The sequence below is a fragment of the Trachinotus anak genome, unplaced genomic scaffold, assembly GCF_046630095.1.
Source record: "Trachinotus anak isolate AG129_WGS33_773 ecotype Australia unplaced genomic scaffold, CSIRO_AGI_Tana_v1 ptg000003l, whole genome shotgun sequence".
Classification (NCBI taxonomy): Eukaryota; Metazoa; Chordata; class Actinopteri; order Carangiformes; family Carangidae; genus Trachinotus; species Trachinotus anak.
Window position 1 is genome coordinate 11989609 of NW_027273854.1, and position 17500 is coordinate 12007108.

General features: G+C 39.0%; 2 protein-coding genes across 3 annotated transcripts in view; one reads left to right on the forward strand and one right to left on the reverse strand.

Annotated features, from left to right (window-relative positions):
* The window catches only part of LOC139617792 (cytohesin-3), a 37980-nt gene extending 32924 nt beyond the window's left edge, over positions 1 to 5056 (forward strand). The window contains exons 11-13 of one of the 2 annotated variants that reach the window (XM_071473725.1): positions 961 to 1032; positions 1177 to 1331; positions 3657 to 5056. In XM_071473725.1, coding sequence (XP_071329826.1) covers positions 961 to 1032; positions 1177 to 1331; positions 3657 to 3729 — 300 coding nt within the window. In that variant the 3' untranslated portion in view covers positions 3730 to 5056. The remainder of the gene's footprint in view (positions 1 to 960; positions 1033 to 1176; positions 1332 to 3656) is intronic. The other variant, XM_071473724.1, reaches the window with a different exon arrangement.
* Positions 5057 to 7733: 2677 nt separating this feature from the next.
* On the reverse strand, positions 7734 to 17491 carry cacng5b (calcium channel, voltage-dependent, gamma subunit 5b). Its single transcript, XM_071462863.1, has 6 exons — positions 17252 to 17491; positions 13571 to 13823; positions 11835 to 11921; positions 10892 to 11032; positions 10638 to 10783; positions 7734 to 9693 (listed from the first exon to the last, which is right to left on the reverse strand). The coding sequence occupies exons 2-6, from the start codon at positions 13764 to 13766 to the stop codon at positions 9433 to 9435; spliced, it is 831 nt and encodes a 276-aa protein (XP_071318964.1). The 5' UTR covers positions 13767 to 13823; positions 17252 to 17491; the 3' UTR covers positions 7734 to 9432.
* Positions 17492 to 17500: the final 9 nt, after the last annotated feature.

Sequence of the window (17500 nt, forward strand, 5' to 3'; positions counted from 1 at the left end):
AGATAACTGACTGTGTAACTGACATCACTGAGTCAGTACACTAATGTTTGACAATGTTAGCCCACTTGGCTGATTTTCTTTCCTTTTTCAGAACTTGCTTTTAAAATGTCACAGTTAGATATTTTAATAGTTAAATCACAAAAGTAAAACAGGTCAGTTAAATCAATAGTTTATCATCCTCGAGGAGGAAACATTTTTCCACAATAGGTCAATGACACAGGCAATTAAGACATATATGCAGACTTATATGAAATTTACTTAGCTTACTAAAGGTGTCTTGCTTTATAGTCTTTATTTGTCCCCACATTGGCACATTTGGGAGGTTATCAAATCTTGCCTTTCACCTTAAGAAGACCAGGGTCAGATCCAAATATTCATGAAGCTTATTTGTTTCTAAATGACTGTGAGTGCCCACGTGTGTGCTTATGTTTGTCCATCTGTACCTCTTACTGTAAGACTTGAGATTATTTGTGCGTCCTTGTCAATTTTTATCAGTGCCTCTCTGTCCCTGCTAGCTGCTACATCAGCACTGTCCTCTCTCTACCCTGGTATTATCCTTGAGGACACTATCATTATGTCCTGTCCTCTGGTCTGACTGCTCCACACACACATTATCTACTCTGTTAACAGGGGAGGGAGGGGGGAGGACCAAGGTTGATTTCCATGCTAGCAAAACATGTCACAATGGATTTCATCCTCACATCCCTCTCGTTCCTTTTCTTTCTGTATGTTTCTTCCCTTCTCAGCTTCATCTTATGTAATTCTTTAATGCACTGCACTTCTTCTCTTCTCACTTCTTTCCTCACCCTTTCCTCTTCTTGCCAGTTTCTCTGCTTTTGCTATTTTATTGTATATTCTTTCTTGCTCGCTTGCTTTTTCACTTCCTTATCAATCGCGCTCTTCTTGTTTAGTTGTTTTTCATCTTCTCATGTTTCTTGTTGTCATCCCTCTGCCCTTCAGGACAAGGAGCCTCGTGGGATCATCCCGCTGGAGAATCTCAGCATCAGAGAGGTGGAGGAGCCTAGGAAACCTGTGAGTGTTGCTTCATTCTTAGATCACATGTCAAGTATCTCTTTTCCCTTCAGTTAATGTGTTTATTACATCTTCCCTAATTATGTTGTCCAATTATCTGACAGCTGCACGTCATTGATGCCCTGTTCTTTGTCCCTTCTCTAGAACTGCTTTGAGCTCTACAACCCCAATCACAAGGGCCAGGTGATCAAAGCCTGCAAGACAGAGGCAGATGGCCGTGTTGTTGAGGGGAACCACGTGGTGTACAGGATATCAGCTCCCACGCCGGAGGAGAAGGAAGAGTGGATTAAATCCATCAAGTAAGACTCCTTTCAATAATAAAGGCACATAACTCCCCCTGAGACTTTATACTAAACTAAGCTAACTGGCTGCATGCTGTAGCCTCACATTTACCACACAGACATGAGAGTGGTGTCAATAATTTCTTCTAAATCTCAGCAAGAAAGCAAATAAACATGTGCTCCTTCAGGGTTATAGTCCAAGGGCCAGCACCTTAAGTTTGACATTGCCTGAATCCTAGCAATCTGGTGAGTGCTCAGATGTCTGTGATGTTCCTAGTTGTCGTAGTGCTAAGAAAAACATGAAAATTGTGCCAAAAAAAGTATGTCGTTGAGCTCCGCCACAGGTAAGACAGACTACGACTGTTTTGAATAATAGTCTAGAATGTACGCTTTAAGATTACCAAACATAGTGTAGTAAAACCTTTTAGGACTAGTTACATTTTTGGGAAGATTGATACCATTCTTGTCCCTTTATGCTAATGCTAAGTTTGAAGCTAGAGCAAGCAGCCAGCTAACTGAGCTTGACATTATAACTGGAAAATCTGCACTTCAGTTTTTTGTGTGACAAGCAAATAAGACATATGGTAGTGTGTTAATTAGAGAGCAATAGATATGCTAATGGACAGATTTTGTTGCCTTTGGACAGCTAGATGTTTCCCCTCATCGCCAGTCTGCGTGCTAAGGGAGGTTATCTGGTTGTAGCTTCACATTTACCGTACACTCAATGAGAGTGGTATCAATCTTCTCATCTAATTCTTGGCACGAAAGTAAATAAACGTTTTTTTCCCAAAATGTCCAACTAAACCCTTAAAGGTCCTTAAATTAAGTCTAAATGAGAATATGCACCACTGTGTAAATTTTGCCACCTTGAGTGGTACCAAAGTCTTGTCCAGCCAGTGGACTGTAAGAACAAGGTTGAAGAAAAGACCCATAAAATATCTATACCAAAACTTAAATCTATAATGAGGATGTCACAATTTTTAATTAGTAAAACAGACAAAAATGTGTGTTCTATCAGATACCATACATAACTCTCACAGTAATAATAACCTTGCTGTTAGTGACCTAAATGCTGGATGCTCTGTATTCGGCAGAAGATGGTGCAATGTCAAAGACAGTTGGCTCAGCAGAACAGTGCACTTGTATACTGTAATATAGTGCGGTGCCCCCCTCCTCCTCCCCCTCCTCCATTCTCTCAAAGAATATTCACTTGGGAGATGATGTGGGATTAGTCATTGCTTATAGCACCCCAGGGGTGAGCCAGTAAACCCAGCAAACCTATCCAAGAGAGGCAGCTCCAAAGTGGGATGATGCATTCGCAGCTACAGAGGCTAACAAACCGCAGCTTGCGTTTCACCAGAGGGGTCCAAGAGGACTTGGGGTCTGGAGAGATAAAAGGCTTTTTATGGAAATGATGATTTTCCCCCTCTTCTAAAGGAGATGTGATCAGAGAAGAACCACTCTATCTGCTTATCTTGAGTCAGAAACACACAGACCCAGATGAGTCAATGGTGAACATGTGTTGTTCACTTTGCTTAAGGAGAAGAGTTTGCATTTCTATATTTTCAGCTCCATTAAATATATTAGGTTTTTACATATTTCAATGACAGAAATGGGGGAATGTTGTATCATATTAGTCATGGCAGCCTTGCCAGGTTTCGATCACTCTACACTGGAGTTTTTGTTTCATGAAATTGGGTTGTTGAAAATGACAATAAGCAGAATGAAAGAGGGGGATAGTCATCGTATACAGACTCATTCTTCAGCTCGTGCCGTTGTAAAGGGAATCAGAGATATCCGCAGTGGGGGGTTGAGCCTCTTCTTGCTTTGCGCTGGTGCTAACAGGATTTAGCAGCCGTGAAACTGGGCTCCTCAGTAGAGCCCAAATGGCTTCCTGAGTCACTCGCTCTCATTGTACGCTGGCTTTCGAACGTTCTAAGAGAAACTGGAGCAGGAGAACACAGAAGAGTCAATAATCTTGAGCGCCATTGTTCGCACTACTTTAGACCTATAAACCTGCAGAATAACGGGAGGGAGAGTGTGTGATTGTGTGTTTTACTGTGTATTTGGCAGAGTTCTAGAGGAGGGAATCAGCAAGAGGTTCCAGCAAACCGGAGTATCAAGAAAAAAACTTGGGGGCGGGGGGGTGGGGGGGGTCCTCTTCAGAAACCATGGAAACCAAACTAGGTCATTGCACAAACTTTTTTTCTTTTTTTTGATCTAGTTAAGGCAGGGGTTCATATAAATGTGCCTACATTTCCATATCAAAGATGCTGGAGACCCTTCTCTCATGTGGCATTATTATTTATTTAATTGCTGTCCTTTGATTGGCTTCTTCTCCAGGGCCAGCATTAGCAGAGACCCCTTCTACGACATGCTGGCCACCAGGAAGAGACGCATCGCTAACAAGAAGTGAAGAAGGACAATCTTCTCAACCCCCAGCCTCCCCATCCCTCTCTCCTCCAGTTCATGAACACATAAACCACATCCTACAAAACTGGTTCACAAAGTGACCCTCAGAAAAGACTTCAACCCCAAAGACAAGCCTCAGTCTCCCTCCTAGACTGTCTACAAGTCTGTGCACTTGTTGCGGAGACATTATACGTTACTGAGCGGACAGAAGAGCTCCAGGAAACTCAGATATGTGGACTTGATTCTGGCATGGAGCAGCACATGAACAACCACCCAATCAGTCTGTTTCTCCTCCATCTCATACACACCCCCTACCTCCCCCTCTCATGGTCATAACATGTTTCTAGCTCTCCCTAAAGCACAACTGCCATGTTTCAGGTGCACATGTATGCATGTGGGTTATTATAGACCAATATGTTTGTGTTTGTGTGTGTCTGTGTGTATGCAGCAGTGTGCATGCTATCAGTGCACACAGCTTCTGCAGTGTGGGTGCATAAGTGATAGAAGTGTTCCTTCCACTGTGCTTTATGAAAAAGTTGTTGTAATTCAAAATCAGAGTTCAGATGTGTGGTCAGCTAAATGGGGCATGTTTGTCAAAATGTGAGGGTGAACAGAAACATCTGGGGAAGGAGGGAGGGAGGAAGAAACAAGACGGACACAGAGGAGAAGTGTTTGAGAGGTGGTGGATGAATCAGTGCAGTATAACCTCACCTGAACCATGTTATCATCTCACTCTGGTGCTGAATTCTTCTCTCCAGGTGCCATGGCTGAAGCCCTGCTCAGAGTAACCTCAGAAAACAGTGCTGGCTTACATTTAGGTTCCTAAAAAAGCATTACAGTCTTGAGTCAGCTGGGCTGATTTCATTTATTTGTGTGGAGCAGAGCATTTTGAAATGTGCATACTTTTTTATTTTAGTTAGGTAGTAAAAGAGCTTTTGCTGAGGCTTGAGATTAAACTTTTTTGGACTTAATGTTGTAATCCTTAAGATTTCGGCCCTGGTTGATTTGGCTACACCCGTGTTTACAGGGGTTAATACTACAGCAAACACCTGGTGAACAGCTACTTTGTCAGAAATACAACAGAGGAGCAACTGGTTTATCTGTTTACAGTGCAGCCAAACAAACTCACAATTTAACAGACAAGTCCGATCTGATTTCACGCTGCACAAGGCTCGAATACTATTCTACACAACAGCAGTAGTAGCTGGAGTGGGTTGCCTTGCTGAGAAGTTCCCTGCAGCTCTTCATAACAGCTCACTGTGGCTGATGCTTCTAGTTTCACTACACCGATGCAAAAATGAAAAATGACCAAACAAAAACCAAACAAAAAATGCTGAAAACGACCACTGTCAGCACTGATCTCTCACAAATACATTACATCCTTTGGCTGTGTCACATAAAAGCCTTGTGTTTTGCCAGCTCAATGCTTTTAATGTGAAGCAGCAGCAGCAGGAGATGTTGGATTTATATTGGCAGTAACTTAATAGAGCTATGAGATTAAATTAAAAACAGTAAAGTTACAGTCACATTGCATTTAAAAAAAAAAATTCTTGCAGATAATGAATAAATATTGATCAGAGATCACAAACTATAAACTGTGTATGAGAGCAATGTTGACTGATAGACTGATCTGACAGGTTTGATTTCACGAAAATCTTAAGGATTATAACTTTAGAAACACCTTCATTTCAGAGTCTTTTCAGTCTAATGGGCAAGTTTTATTTATGGCTGTGCAACGGCCTATAGGGTACCAGTCCAATTAAGCTTTTTTTTTCTTCTTGTCTATGGCCTATGTCAGTGAAGGTCGATGTATTGTTGTGATCTTGTTTGCATTTGGTTTGTAATCCTAAAGATACTTGCTTGCTTTTGTGTTACTCTTTAAGGAACAATATAATAACCATCTATCATTTTGTATTTATTTTAATTTGTGAAATGGTTTAGTACTACCTGTAAATGTTAAACAATGTATGCTTAAGTTATGTATGTATATATAATGTATAGGTTTCTGGTCTCTTTGTTGTAGTATGCACACTCTGTGTAATATTGCTTGAGCCGACAGGCAGAAATTTGCATCAGCTGAAGTTTGGGGTCTTCTTTACAAAAGCCTTAAACATAATCATAAGTAAATATATAATAATGATATGCTAATAATATTGAGAATATTGGTCAATAATTGTGATGATGCTGTTAAAAAGCCATGATTGACGCGTGAGACAGATGGTTGTATTTATGATGATGATGATGATGATAAAGATTACAGTGAAAATTATGTTTGAATTTAATAATTATTATTCTAGTGAAGTAATATTAGTGATGATGATGATGATGATGATAATGATGATAATAATATCATTGATGATGATGTCAAAATCTATAAACAGTAGTTTTCTATGTGATTGTAAAATAAAATGAAAGCCTTGTGGTCAGGGCAGAATATTATCTTCTACTGCCCTGTGTGGGCTTACAGTTACATTAACTTTTATATTCTCTGTAAAAGCTATTGGTCACGTTGTACATTACGTGTATCTACATAAAGTATACATAAAGCTTAAAACAGTTGTATCTTGCATTCATTATTGATGCTGGTCTCTACATAGTTGCATAAGTAATTAGCTATCATTAATGAATTATAGAGATTCTGTTGCAGGCTTTTTGAACATATACTGTATATCATGTTTTCCTTTATCATACAGAGACCTGGTGTATAAGTCTACCTGGTTGAATACTTGTGAAGTGAAGTAGAACAGAAAATGAAAAGGTAGAAGGTAAAAGATCTTGGGTTCCTAAGAGGAATCTAAGTGGGAGAGAAGATGTGAAGCAGAGTGACTGAGGAGAGATCACCCTCTACTGGCTGTCTCTGCAAGTCAGAAGGTCAGTAATAATGATACTGATATATGAAGCATTCATGTAAGTAATGTAAAGTAAATGAATTACAATACAGTTTATGCAGCAGAACACTTTTGTTCTGCAAAAGATTTAATCAAAACATTGAAGTCGTGTCAAAAAGGAAATCAGCGAGTGCCACACTACCACCAAAGTGAAATGTGCTCTTGTCCTTGTTTTGGCCAACACAGAGGCATTGTTTCAAACTAACAGAAGACACTGCAAACTACATCCTCCAAAATGATGATGACATTGAATCACCTTCTCTTTCAAACAGTTTGAACAAAAACTGATCAGTATAATCTTCATGAGGATTCATTGCAGGACTGTGTATTAGACAGCACTGGTTTTAGCACTGGTTTTTAAGCTTCCCTTAAAAACTGGCAACTGAGTGTAAATATTATCTAGTGAAACCACATGTGCTCCCCAGCCAACTGAGTGTGATCTGTTAAAACTCAAAGCAAGGCAACATAGCTTTTATTCATTCATTTGCATTTGCTATTAACAGCTCATTTGTTTAAAATACGAAAGAGCTGATATATCATCGTACAGTAATGACAAAGACTGTAGAACTATAGTGGAAAGACTGTGTCTAGCAATATGTGATTTGATCTACCTCACAGCTGTTACTGTTACAATACATGAGGAGGTTTAGGCTTTACGCAGCACTCCCTCATCTATCTCTGCTGTGATGTCCTTACAGGCAGCATGTTGTTTGCCCTCTGTGGCCAAACCTACACATTTACTATAGCACATTTTCTCCTCACGCCTCACATTCACTTGAAAAAGAAACTGAAAACTGAGAACGAATATGTTACTTAATTGTACTTAAATTTTTTTTTTTCTGATAATACCAGATTATTCAAATGTATTTAATACATTTGAGGATGTAGGCTACACAATGAGCATGTTGACAGATACATTTGAGATTAATACAGTTTATTAGAAAAGCAGTGTAATCCATCACATTTATCAACAAGACTAACTCAGTGCATCACTGAATCAATTGATTATATTTAAATGTACACATACATTTGAAGTACAATTGTGTCAACTTGGTATGAAAAGTGAAAATAATAAATAAATTAATTAATTAATTAATTAAAAAACTACAGATTTATTTTTTTGTTCAAAGTTTGTGGCAAAACTGAGAAAAACTTTTAACTGTGACTTGTGAAAATGAAATGTCACTTTCAAACAGATCAAATACTGCCTCCCAGTGGGTAAATGTAGCATCACAGTTGTAAAATCAATGTAAAATCTAAACAAAAAAATCTACAATTTGATGGCAGACTTTGAAGAAGACTTTGAAGAGAGGCTGCTCCCTATTATCTTCTGGTGATAGCTGACAAGGTGGCAGCATGACTGAATCTTACAACCACAGTTGAATGTGACATTGTAAACAAACAGTCTCCATGGTTTGTACTTTTATTTTCACGCGTTACAAGTCTTTGTTCTATGGTGTTTCGCAATGTGAGAACAGGGATGGGTTTATCTAGTTGAAAGGTTTTGGTTTCAGGTTGATTTTCGTAGAGATTAATCAATCTGAAATTTCAGGGCAGATAATGATTACTATTTATCTATTTGTTGTGACTAATATAATAACCAATAATATGAATTAAATTAAAAATAAAAACACAACATGCTAAAAAGTAGATAATATTTTAAATTGTACTTTCATTTAAAGGTTCTTTAAATGACATTGAACAAGATTTTAAACAACAATTTTCTCTGTAAAGATATAGTGGAGTACAGTGTCCTGAGCATAGAACTAAGTCACATGGGCTAATGATTGTGGAAACATGTTTTTTGTTGGCTCTGGTGTATGTGTGGTAATTTTATTCAGTTGTGCCTCTTGTGTGTTTAGTGGCCGCTTTCACTGGGCTCTATAACACCTTGCTGACTAAGAACATGAAGGGAGGAGGGAGGGAGGGGGGTGAGGTGGGGTGGCCTGACGGAGGCCCGAGGTGTGGCTGACAAAGCATTTGTTTCGGTCTGAGATGCTGGTGGTCCAGTGCAACAAACAGTGGCAGCGACAATCGTTTACAGAACCTTAAATTATGGCACTACAGTGATTTGTTTTGCAGATGCAGATGATTACTGTATGGCCCATTGTGATGACAAAATTGTGTACTAATACACATGGAAAACAAAGTGACCATTGGGTCATGTCCAGAAAAGTGAATATGTAATGGCTACCAATATATTACACATCCCTACATTTTTCCAGTGTGCATCAATACTGCCATGGTTGAGTGCCTGACCAAACTGTCCTAAAGCATCAGGAACATTTATTTATTTATTTATTGCAAAATGAGGAAGCAAAGATATTCACAAAAACTATGAGGCACTGGAGGGTAAAATGTACAGATAGAATTAAACCAAAATGTAAAACATTTTTCCGCTTTCAGATAAAGTTAAAAGAAAATCTAGTGTGTGCTTTCTGGAAAAACAGTTTTCGGATTTTATCTTTTTCAGACCCTCTCAGGAAGAATAACACCATAACCTTGTGTAGATTTTTTTTCTAAAACCTTTGACAGTTCCTCTGACTATAGAAGCTATAGGCTCTACCACAATTACAAACTCAGAATAAGCATCTTTGACCCTTTTAAAAAACAACAACAAGCTCATAAGGACATATTTCCAAGTCCTTACGCCACAGAACTGCAGCTATTTTCCTCCCTGAAAAACAAACTCACAATTTATATCTAAGTTGTATCTTTTTTTGGAAAGAAAACTGTCCTCATCTGGCCTTTTGACCCTATGTGATCTTCCATGACCCTTTAGCCACCTTTAGGTGGTCTCTGATGTGATGGCTGACCCCTCAACAGGGTGAAGAGGACACCTGATCATAGTCAGGGCATTTGAGGAGAGCAGGGTAGCTGGCACTCATTTGCAGCGAAGCTTCACTGGAGATGTCTGAGGGACTTCGTCCACGTGACCAGGCCTCTGGGTGAAGGAACTGGCCTGAGTGGTCAGAGCAGTTGCTGAGACGAGGGCGGTAGAAACTGGGGTGGCGAGGCTGGTAGATTTCCTCTGCTGTGTAGCGCTTCATGAACAAGTAGACGGACATGACACCCGCACTCTGCAATGAAGAAGGACCCGAGAGATTTAAATCAAGCTCAAGGATAAGCTCATCAATGCTTTCATGTAGAAAGAAAATAATCTCTGGTTCTTACTGTGTTCAGTCAGTTACTCTGGTTGTACAACATCACAGCAAATTCACCTCACAATATAATTTTATAAAAACAACACTGCATTTGATTATTTCTGCCTTTGTTGGTTACTTTGAAAGTATTCACTGGAAGTTTTAGTATGTGATCATTTCTGTATTTTAATGTTGTTAATGATCTGTTGCAGTTCCTCTCTGTGACCACATGAGGGCAGTGCATACTTGTGACGCTAAATATAGTCCTGTAAACTCCATCAAATGTCAAAGCAGATAATACCAAGCTTACACTTCTGGAAAACCTTAAATATAAAAAAGTATAATAAATTGCCTTTTCTAAATACTCTGTCCATCTCCAGCTAAATCTCGATCAAAATTTAAATCAAGGTGGACAAAACATTCAAAAAGGTAAGCTATATCCAAAATCCACACCAGTCGCTAATAAGCAGGTTTTGAGTTATGTAGCGTGTTCACACATAGAGTGACAAAACTGTTAATATATATACTAAAACTCCCTTGATTTTTGAGTGCAGTGTTGCATATTGTTGCATAAAGGAAATAGCGGAGCTGCTCACGGTGGAAAAAATATCAAATTAGTTGAGGATGAAGTTTAATTAGCGGTGGCTTTCTAAAGTTAATTAAAGTGTGGTGCCCCACTTATTGTGCCTTTTCCTGTCAGTTGAAAACAGTTAAGTTGATCTCTTGTATGCTAAGTTCAAAACAGTATATCATAAATATTAGAGTGATAGAGTCTGTTTATTATTATAGTTTATAGTAAGTTTTAGTTATGAAAGATGTTGAGTGAAATATTTTCTGCTGAACTGAACAGTTGTCATTTGTGTTGATGGTCTGTTGCTCACCTCAGTGAGTAGGAAGGAGATCGCAGCGAAGGCAAAGGACCACCCGTACTTATAGGTAAAATAGGCCTCACTGCTTTTAGTCCTGTTCAGCATTTCGTCATTTATACTGGAAATATAGAGCACCAGACCCACCACAAGAGCTAGACCTGAGACCCAGAGAGAAGAGAAAAAAAAATCTGCGTTTGACCAAAAGAGGAGCAGATGAAAAGACAAAAACATGACAAGAGATAAGAACAGGAGGATGATCAGCATACCTGAGAGGATAAAGAAGATTCCAGAGACAAAGGCCAGGATGGTGCGGTGTGGCCGAACATGCCCGATGTTGCTGAGGACAAAACCGATGAACATGAAGAAAAGGCTGACCAGAGGGAACGGAGTAGCTGAGCGGATCATCTCTGAGGAGGAGGAGACAGTGGAGAATGAAAGTTTTTCTCCTCTCATTTTTTATGATTTAAATCCTTTCATTGAGGTGAGGTGTTCACATAAGCCCTAGATGGAGTTCTTACCTCACCTGCACATCCATATCATAAAAAAACTATATAAAATGTGAATAACACAAAATAAAATCTAAGCAAAGCTGCTTTTGAAAAAAAATATATAGAAAAAATGTCAGCAGGAGAAGCAATGTGATATTTCAGGTCATAAATCATGTCAACATATTAAAATTACTATGTATAATTCACAAAAAGGCGAAAAGATAAGGATGTTGATGCTCATAGACAGATGAGCTTTGCTGTATTTAATCTCAAATAGAAATTAAGTCATGTTTCGTTGATTTTCCCTAATTAAAGTGAAGCTGTTTCAATTTGTCATTTGTCAAGTTTAATAGAAAAGTATTTAACTCTGTCTAAACCAGATCTGTTGAAGAAGGTCAAACAGGGACTCTTGAAATAACGATGAAATGTAGACACTTGATCATCATCTGTGGATTAATCCTTCAGTACGGCTTTGACATGAAGGTGAATTGTTTGTGAAGAGGCAATAAGTATTCTGAGGAGGAGCAGGGTAGAGACACGAGGGCCCAGATGACTCAGACTTCTCTGTCTGGATACACTCAGATTTCTGAACACTGCCTTATTGGAAAACGAGAAGATTTTGGATAAAAATACCTCAGCTGTTTATGTGAACTACCTCAAGGGGCATCTTGAGTTATTAAGCCTGAGGTTGCTGTTGGAGGTTTCTGATGTTGTTACTCACTGAGCACGTTCACTGTGGACTCTGACGTCAACTGGACATTCATGGGCATGATATACTCAATGGTAAAGCACCGACCAGACTCATCACCTGAAGTGAGAATCAGAGACAGAGACAAATTTAGAGACAAGCTGAAGAAAATATTACATGAAGGATGAGTCGTGCAGCTTCTCTTTTTATCTCTGTCCTCAGAGTAAAATACTTCCTTCCATATTATCTGAGAAATACTGAACATTAATTCACCCGTAAAAAAATACACACAGTTTATATCCCTATGACCCTATAAATTTAACAGCTTAGTAAAACAGGTGTTGGACTCAAATGCATGACTCACAGACAAAACTGTTAAAGTAAGAGCAAAGATTTCTGTTTTGTCTTTCAAATGGGCTGAAACAGGCACACAAGAAGTCCAAAAGAGGCATTCAATGGTCATTAAAGGGCAGACCGGAACAAGAGAACAGAAAAAGGTGAAGAATAAAAAGTGGATCACAATAGATGAACCAGCAGGTCACAGTGGCTAAAGGTCAGGTATATATACTGAGGAGCAGATGAGGGACTTGAGAGCAGATGTGGAGGTCAGATAGTGGTAAAAGGTGGGAACATAGTGAGGACTACTGCAAGACAGACATGGACAAGACATATTACAAGACATATAATAGTGACTCGCAGACTGACAAAAGTGACCAAAAAAACAAAAAACAAAAAACAAAAAAAAAAACTCATCTATTATTTGCTGTTTGTGAACATGCTAGCCATCTAGATAGCAAAAACTCAAGACTGTCATGTCAACAAAACAAAGTAAAGAAACACTTTTATTTACATTTAAGGTTCACTGCTTTGGGAAATATGCTTATTCACTTTTTTGCTGACAGTTAGATGAGAGACTGATACCACTTGCATGTAACCTAAATTTTAACATGTTTCATGTAATGTAATGTTTTGTCTATTTGAAATTAGCCTGGCTGCACAGACATATTGGATTTCCTTTGTGATGCCCTCTCCCCTTATATTTAGTCATCAAACATTTTTTTTAACAGTAAGTGTGAGTTACATCACATCCTGCAAATAAAGCTACACAACTGTTATTATCACTTCAGCATCACACAGACACACTGTCACGTACAGACACCAGCTGGCGTCATCCACCAGCTAACTGTTGCACGATGACATGACATCTGTCTCTGAAGACTTGTAGCTGCAAGTTTTTGTGCATGTCTTTGTGTGTGTGTGTGTGTGTGTGTGTGTGTGTGTGTGTGTGCACTTGTGTGGATGAGTGTAAGTGTGTGTAAAATTATACTGCAGGACTGATTGTGCTGCAACAGAGACAAAATACAGACACGTCTTCTGTCTCTCTGTTGCTCTTTCTCTCACTCCACCTCTTGTATGCCATACTTACAATCTCTCTCTCTCTCTCTCTCTCTCTCACACACACACACACACACACACACTGATGAAGTAATTGTGAATGCCATTCTGTGTGAATGTCGTGAATGTCAAATCTGGCTGATACAGTGTGATATGTCAGTGTGACAGCATCAGCTCCATGCAGCTGCCACATTTAGATGCTGCACAGTATAAATGAACTTCTTTGAATAGGACTATTCTACTTTAAAATTTAATGCCACTGTCTGTGCCACAATCCTGATTTACACACGATTACATGATTAGCTGAGCACAGAGAAGTCAATCCCAAATCTTGGAATATTTTGGAACCACACAACCTCGGTGTTGTCACTAACCAGCCATAAAGCAGACTCTCCAGAGGCCCGAGTGCAGCGAGGTCTTGATGTCAGTGCTCTGGTTCAGAGGCATAATGACACCTTCTTCCAGGTACAGCCAGTAGTCGGTGCTGACTGCCACTCCCAGCAGCCCCAGGCCACTGATTGCGAAGACGCTGCTCAGCAATGTCAGGGCCTTCCTGCTGCATGAGCTCATGGTGACAGCGGGGTGAGCTTCCAGCAATCAAAAGTAAATAAAAGTCCCAGGAACAGTCTGGAGGAAAAAAAGGGAAAGAGGTGGAATTACTGGTAAAGATTTTGAGAAATTTGGACATGGAGACCCAACAGAGTTAAATAAACACATACTGAAGACATTACAAAATAAATAATTATATGAATAAATACAAACAAAAATGCATAACATTACCATGAAATTGTGAAGTAATATCACTACATGACATAACTGTTTATTCGTTATGACGGTTCATTACGGATTTTTATGTTATCCTGCACCTTTTCACAATAACATACTGGTCATTTACTTAATTCCAGTGGTTTTAATTTTTCATAAATAAAAACAACATTTTTTACAGTGACTGTTTTTATTCCATAATGTCACCAATGTCTTTACAGTATCTTTTAGTCATGAAAACAAGGGCAGAGCCAGATAGCTGTTGTTGTACTTTGAATGAACAGAAAGCATAACTGGCTCGCTCCTGTTTGTCTTGATTGACAGACAAAGATTGTGATCAAAACTGTTTTTAAAATTTTTTTTATTTAAAGAATAGAGAAATTCAATTCAATTTTTAAAAAATGGAAAAAAAAACATGAAAATAAAATAAAAATAGACTGTTATTGTGATAATAAAGAGCATGAAAGAACCTTTCATAAACATGAGTTTCGTGCCAAGAGTTAATGAGTTGAATCAATGTCTGTACACTAAATATATGAAGATGCATACAGCTAGACTGGAAACAGCGGGGAAACAGCCTGGCTCTGTCTAAAAGCAACAGAATCTGCCTTCTAGCACCTCTCACAGACAAATTAACCTCTAACCACAGATTAACATATTGTACTCCATTTGTTTAAACCATACAAAAAAGGTGAGTTTTAGAGACACCTAAAGAATGATTTTGTCATCAATTGGACTAGGCTAAGCTAACCCGCTACTGCTTATAACTGCAGAGTGGTGTCAATTCTCTCATCCAGCTCATGGCAAGAAGAGAAATAGCATATTTCCCAAAATGTTGAACCATTCCTTTAAAGGTGTAATGGATTATTTCACAATTTTAAGGCAATATGTCATATTTTTTGATTATTTATTTCCGGGTAACATGTATGAAGACAAAAGAAGTCATGCTCTGTGTGACTTTCTGGAAGCAGAGGTGTCATCTTCCTGCTTGATTTATAACAGATGTTCCTTGTGGAATATCTAACATGGGTTTATAGAGTTACAGTTATACAATATGTAACACCTCTGCACTGCATTTCACTAAGAATCCGCCACCTTGTCGAGCCTCTGTTCTGCCTTTTTTAGACCCTTTATTGGCAATATTCAGCTCGTACCACAGAAAGTCTCTGGGTTGTTGAGATTCCTTATGTAAACATAACCCCAACACTGTCAGAGGAAACTCTCAGGACCTTGAAGGTGTGTTTGTGTGTGTGCAGGTGCTGTGTGAGCTCCCCTGAGGAAAAGGGAAAGGAGGAAAGGTAGGTGGGTGAGAGGATGATAGACAGAGAGGATGATGAGGCAGTGAGCTTCATCTCCTTCTCATGTCCACATAATATGTCAGAGTGCTTTCTGAGATTTAGGAAGTCAGATCTACTCGTCATGATGAGCAGCTTATGAAATGTCAGGGCAGCTGTCTAACTGGAGGAATCAATAATGTCTATGTTTGGTTGTCTCGCAGCTGAATCCAATCCAAATCTAACTTTGTTTGACTCCATCACAACATGATCTTCATGTCTTATTTTCAGCTTCAGTCTTTGACATGTAAATTTATTTTCGTATTTTTAATCTTTGACCTTCTCTAAAATGAATGTTTTTATAGTCACAACAAATTTTAATTCAGTCCATGCTACTGCAAAATCTGTCCAACCTGCTATGAAAAGAATAATGAAGTTTGAGTCAATAATAAGCCCATTTGAGCCTCCAGACTAAGAGGCATTAAACAAGTTCCAGCGCACCTGAATACAAATGCTCACATTATTTGAAATCCAAGACTGGGTTTTGACATTTTACATCCATGAATCCAACAGCCTTGGAAAAGGCTGAACCTTCATAAAAGTATTTGTAAGTCAGAGTGTGAATTTGGTAGGCTGATCACAAAGTAAAACATCATCTGCAGCAACAAGGTAATGATCTAGCTCCTGTTCAGGACACGTGAATGATGTATGGACTGTCCAGGAGAGGCTCGGTGGTACCTAATGATCTGCTCATTTTGCAAGAGCTGAAGTATAATTAATTGGGGTTACTTCTAGTTCTGTTTTATCATGGGTTGAACCTGTTTACTACAACTGTGCACCTTAAAACTGACATATTTTGCTCCACCAGCAGGGCCAGATGAAATCTTTCTCTGTTGGCATTTCAAAAACTTGAATTTAACCTGCTTAGAGACATTGGCAGTGCTAAGGGGGTAAAATATTGCTCACATAAACGCTCAGATTGCCCCTGATCCACAAAGGTCACCTCTCTCACTTTGAGGTGGTTCATATGTCCGAGTCATATTAAAACTTGCACTTTGTTTTTTTATTCAGTTCCTTTTTTTGTTGTCAGTCATTGTCAGCAGTGTTAATTTTTTTTTGTTAATGCCAGTAGAGAGCAAGATGGATTGAAACTGGGAGCCTTGAGATTACATGGTCCTCATCTTTATCCTCTAGGCCACCAGGACATCCCCCAACACTATCATTTTGAGTAGAAATAAAGCAATGCCCTTAGGAAATTCATCTAAAATCTGCTTTACTATACGCTACAGATGAAAAAAGGCAACTGGACATTGAAAATAATGTGATGGTTTCATGTAGCTCTGGAAATATTCAATGTGCAGATGGCTGCACCTCTCTTTGAAACCGTCATCAATTGATTGATCAAGTAGTCCTTGATGTAGAAACCCAGAAAACACGGATGTTCAGATAAAAAGACAAACTGTTCTACAACACTACTATAAATATAGGTAGTTTAAGTCATAAACTGTTATGACTTAGTGACTTAGTGTTGTCTCATACAAATCACCGCAACAGATCACTGTGACAATCGCAAACCTGATCATTGGTCATTTTTTTTCTCATCGATAATCTTATTTCACTGTCAGTGGGGCTGAAACATAATTCCCAACATTAGTCATGCAGCATTGTCTACATAGTTCCCTTCCTCGTCCAATGCAGTTTTTTTTTTCCGAAGGCAACTTGTGACCGCCATTGACAAGTGGTTTTCACAATGGCACGTCAATGTCTGTCCTAAATGACCCCTGTGATGTGTACAGTGTGTCTTTGTGACTGTATCATATCTGGTGGCATTTTACAGTCGCCTGCTAAAGAGAGGAACTCTCAACAAGCATCATACTGATCAGTGAGTATGTGAAACACATCGCCATGAAAGTCAATCTAAATAGAAACAGGACTGGCAAGGAAAAGGAAAATAACGTCATTCAAACACTTCATTTTAAAATAGCGACCATGACTCCACTGCATGTTTTGTCTCACCTGTTTAATGTGTCCTGTCTCAGCTCGCTGAGTTTCCCGCACTTGCAGCAACGATTTCCTGCAGCGATCGGGAAAAAAAAAAAAATCTTTGTCACGTAAGAGTAGATTTGAAGATAAATTAACTGGTGCTCCGTCGATCTGGTCACAAATTCCTTCAGAAAACTGCCAAGAGAAGCCCAAGCATGCGGCGACGCGTCAGAGCAACTCTGCAGCTGAAGAAACAGAGTCAGACGCCCGGCGCGGCTCTGC

Excerpts from the sequence above, each read along its gene's own strand:
- cacng5b (XM_071462863.1), bottom strand. The coding sequence starts at position 13,766 with ATGAGCTCATGCAGCAGGAAGGCCCTGACATTGCTGAGCAGCGTCTTC. Across the intron at positions 11,922-13,570 it reads GAGAGTCTGCTTTATGGCTG|GTGATGAGTCTGGTCGGTGC; the intron begins GTTAGTGACAAC and ends TTCTCACTTCAG. Across the intron at positions 11,033-11,834 it reads GTCCACAGTGAACGTGCTCA|AGATGATCCGCTCAGCTACT; the intron begins GTGAGTAACAAC and ends CCTCCTCCTCAG.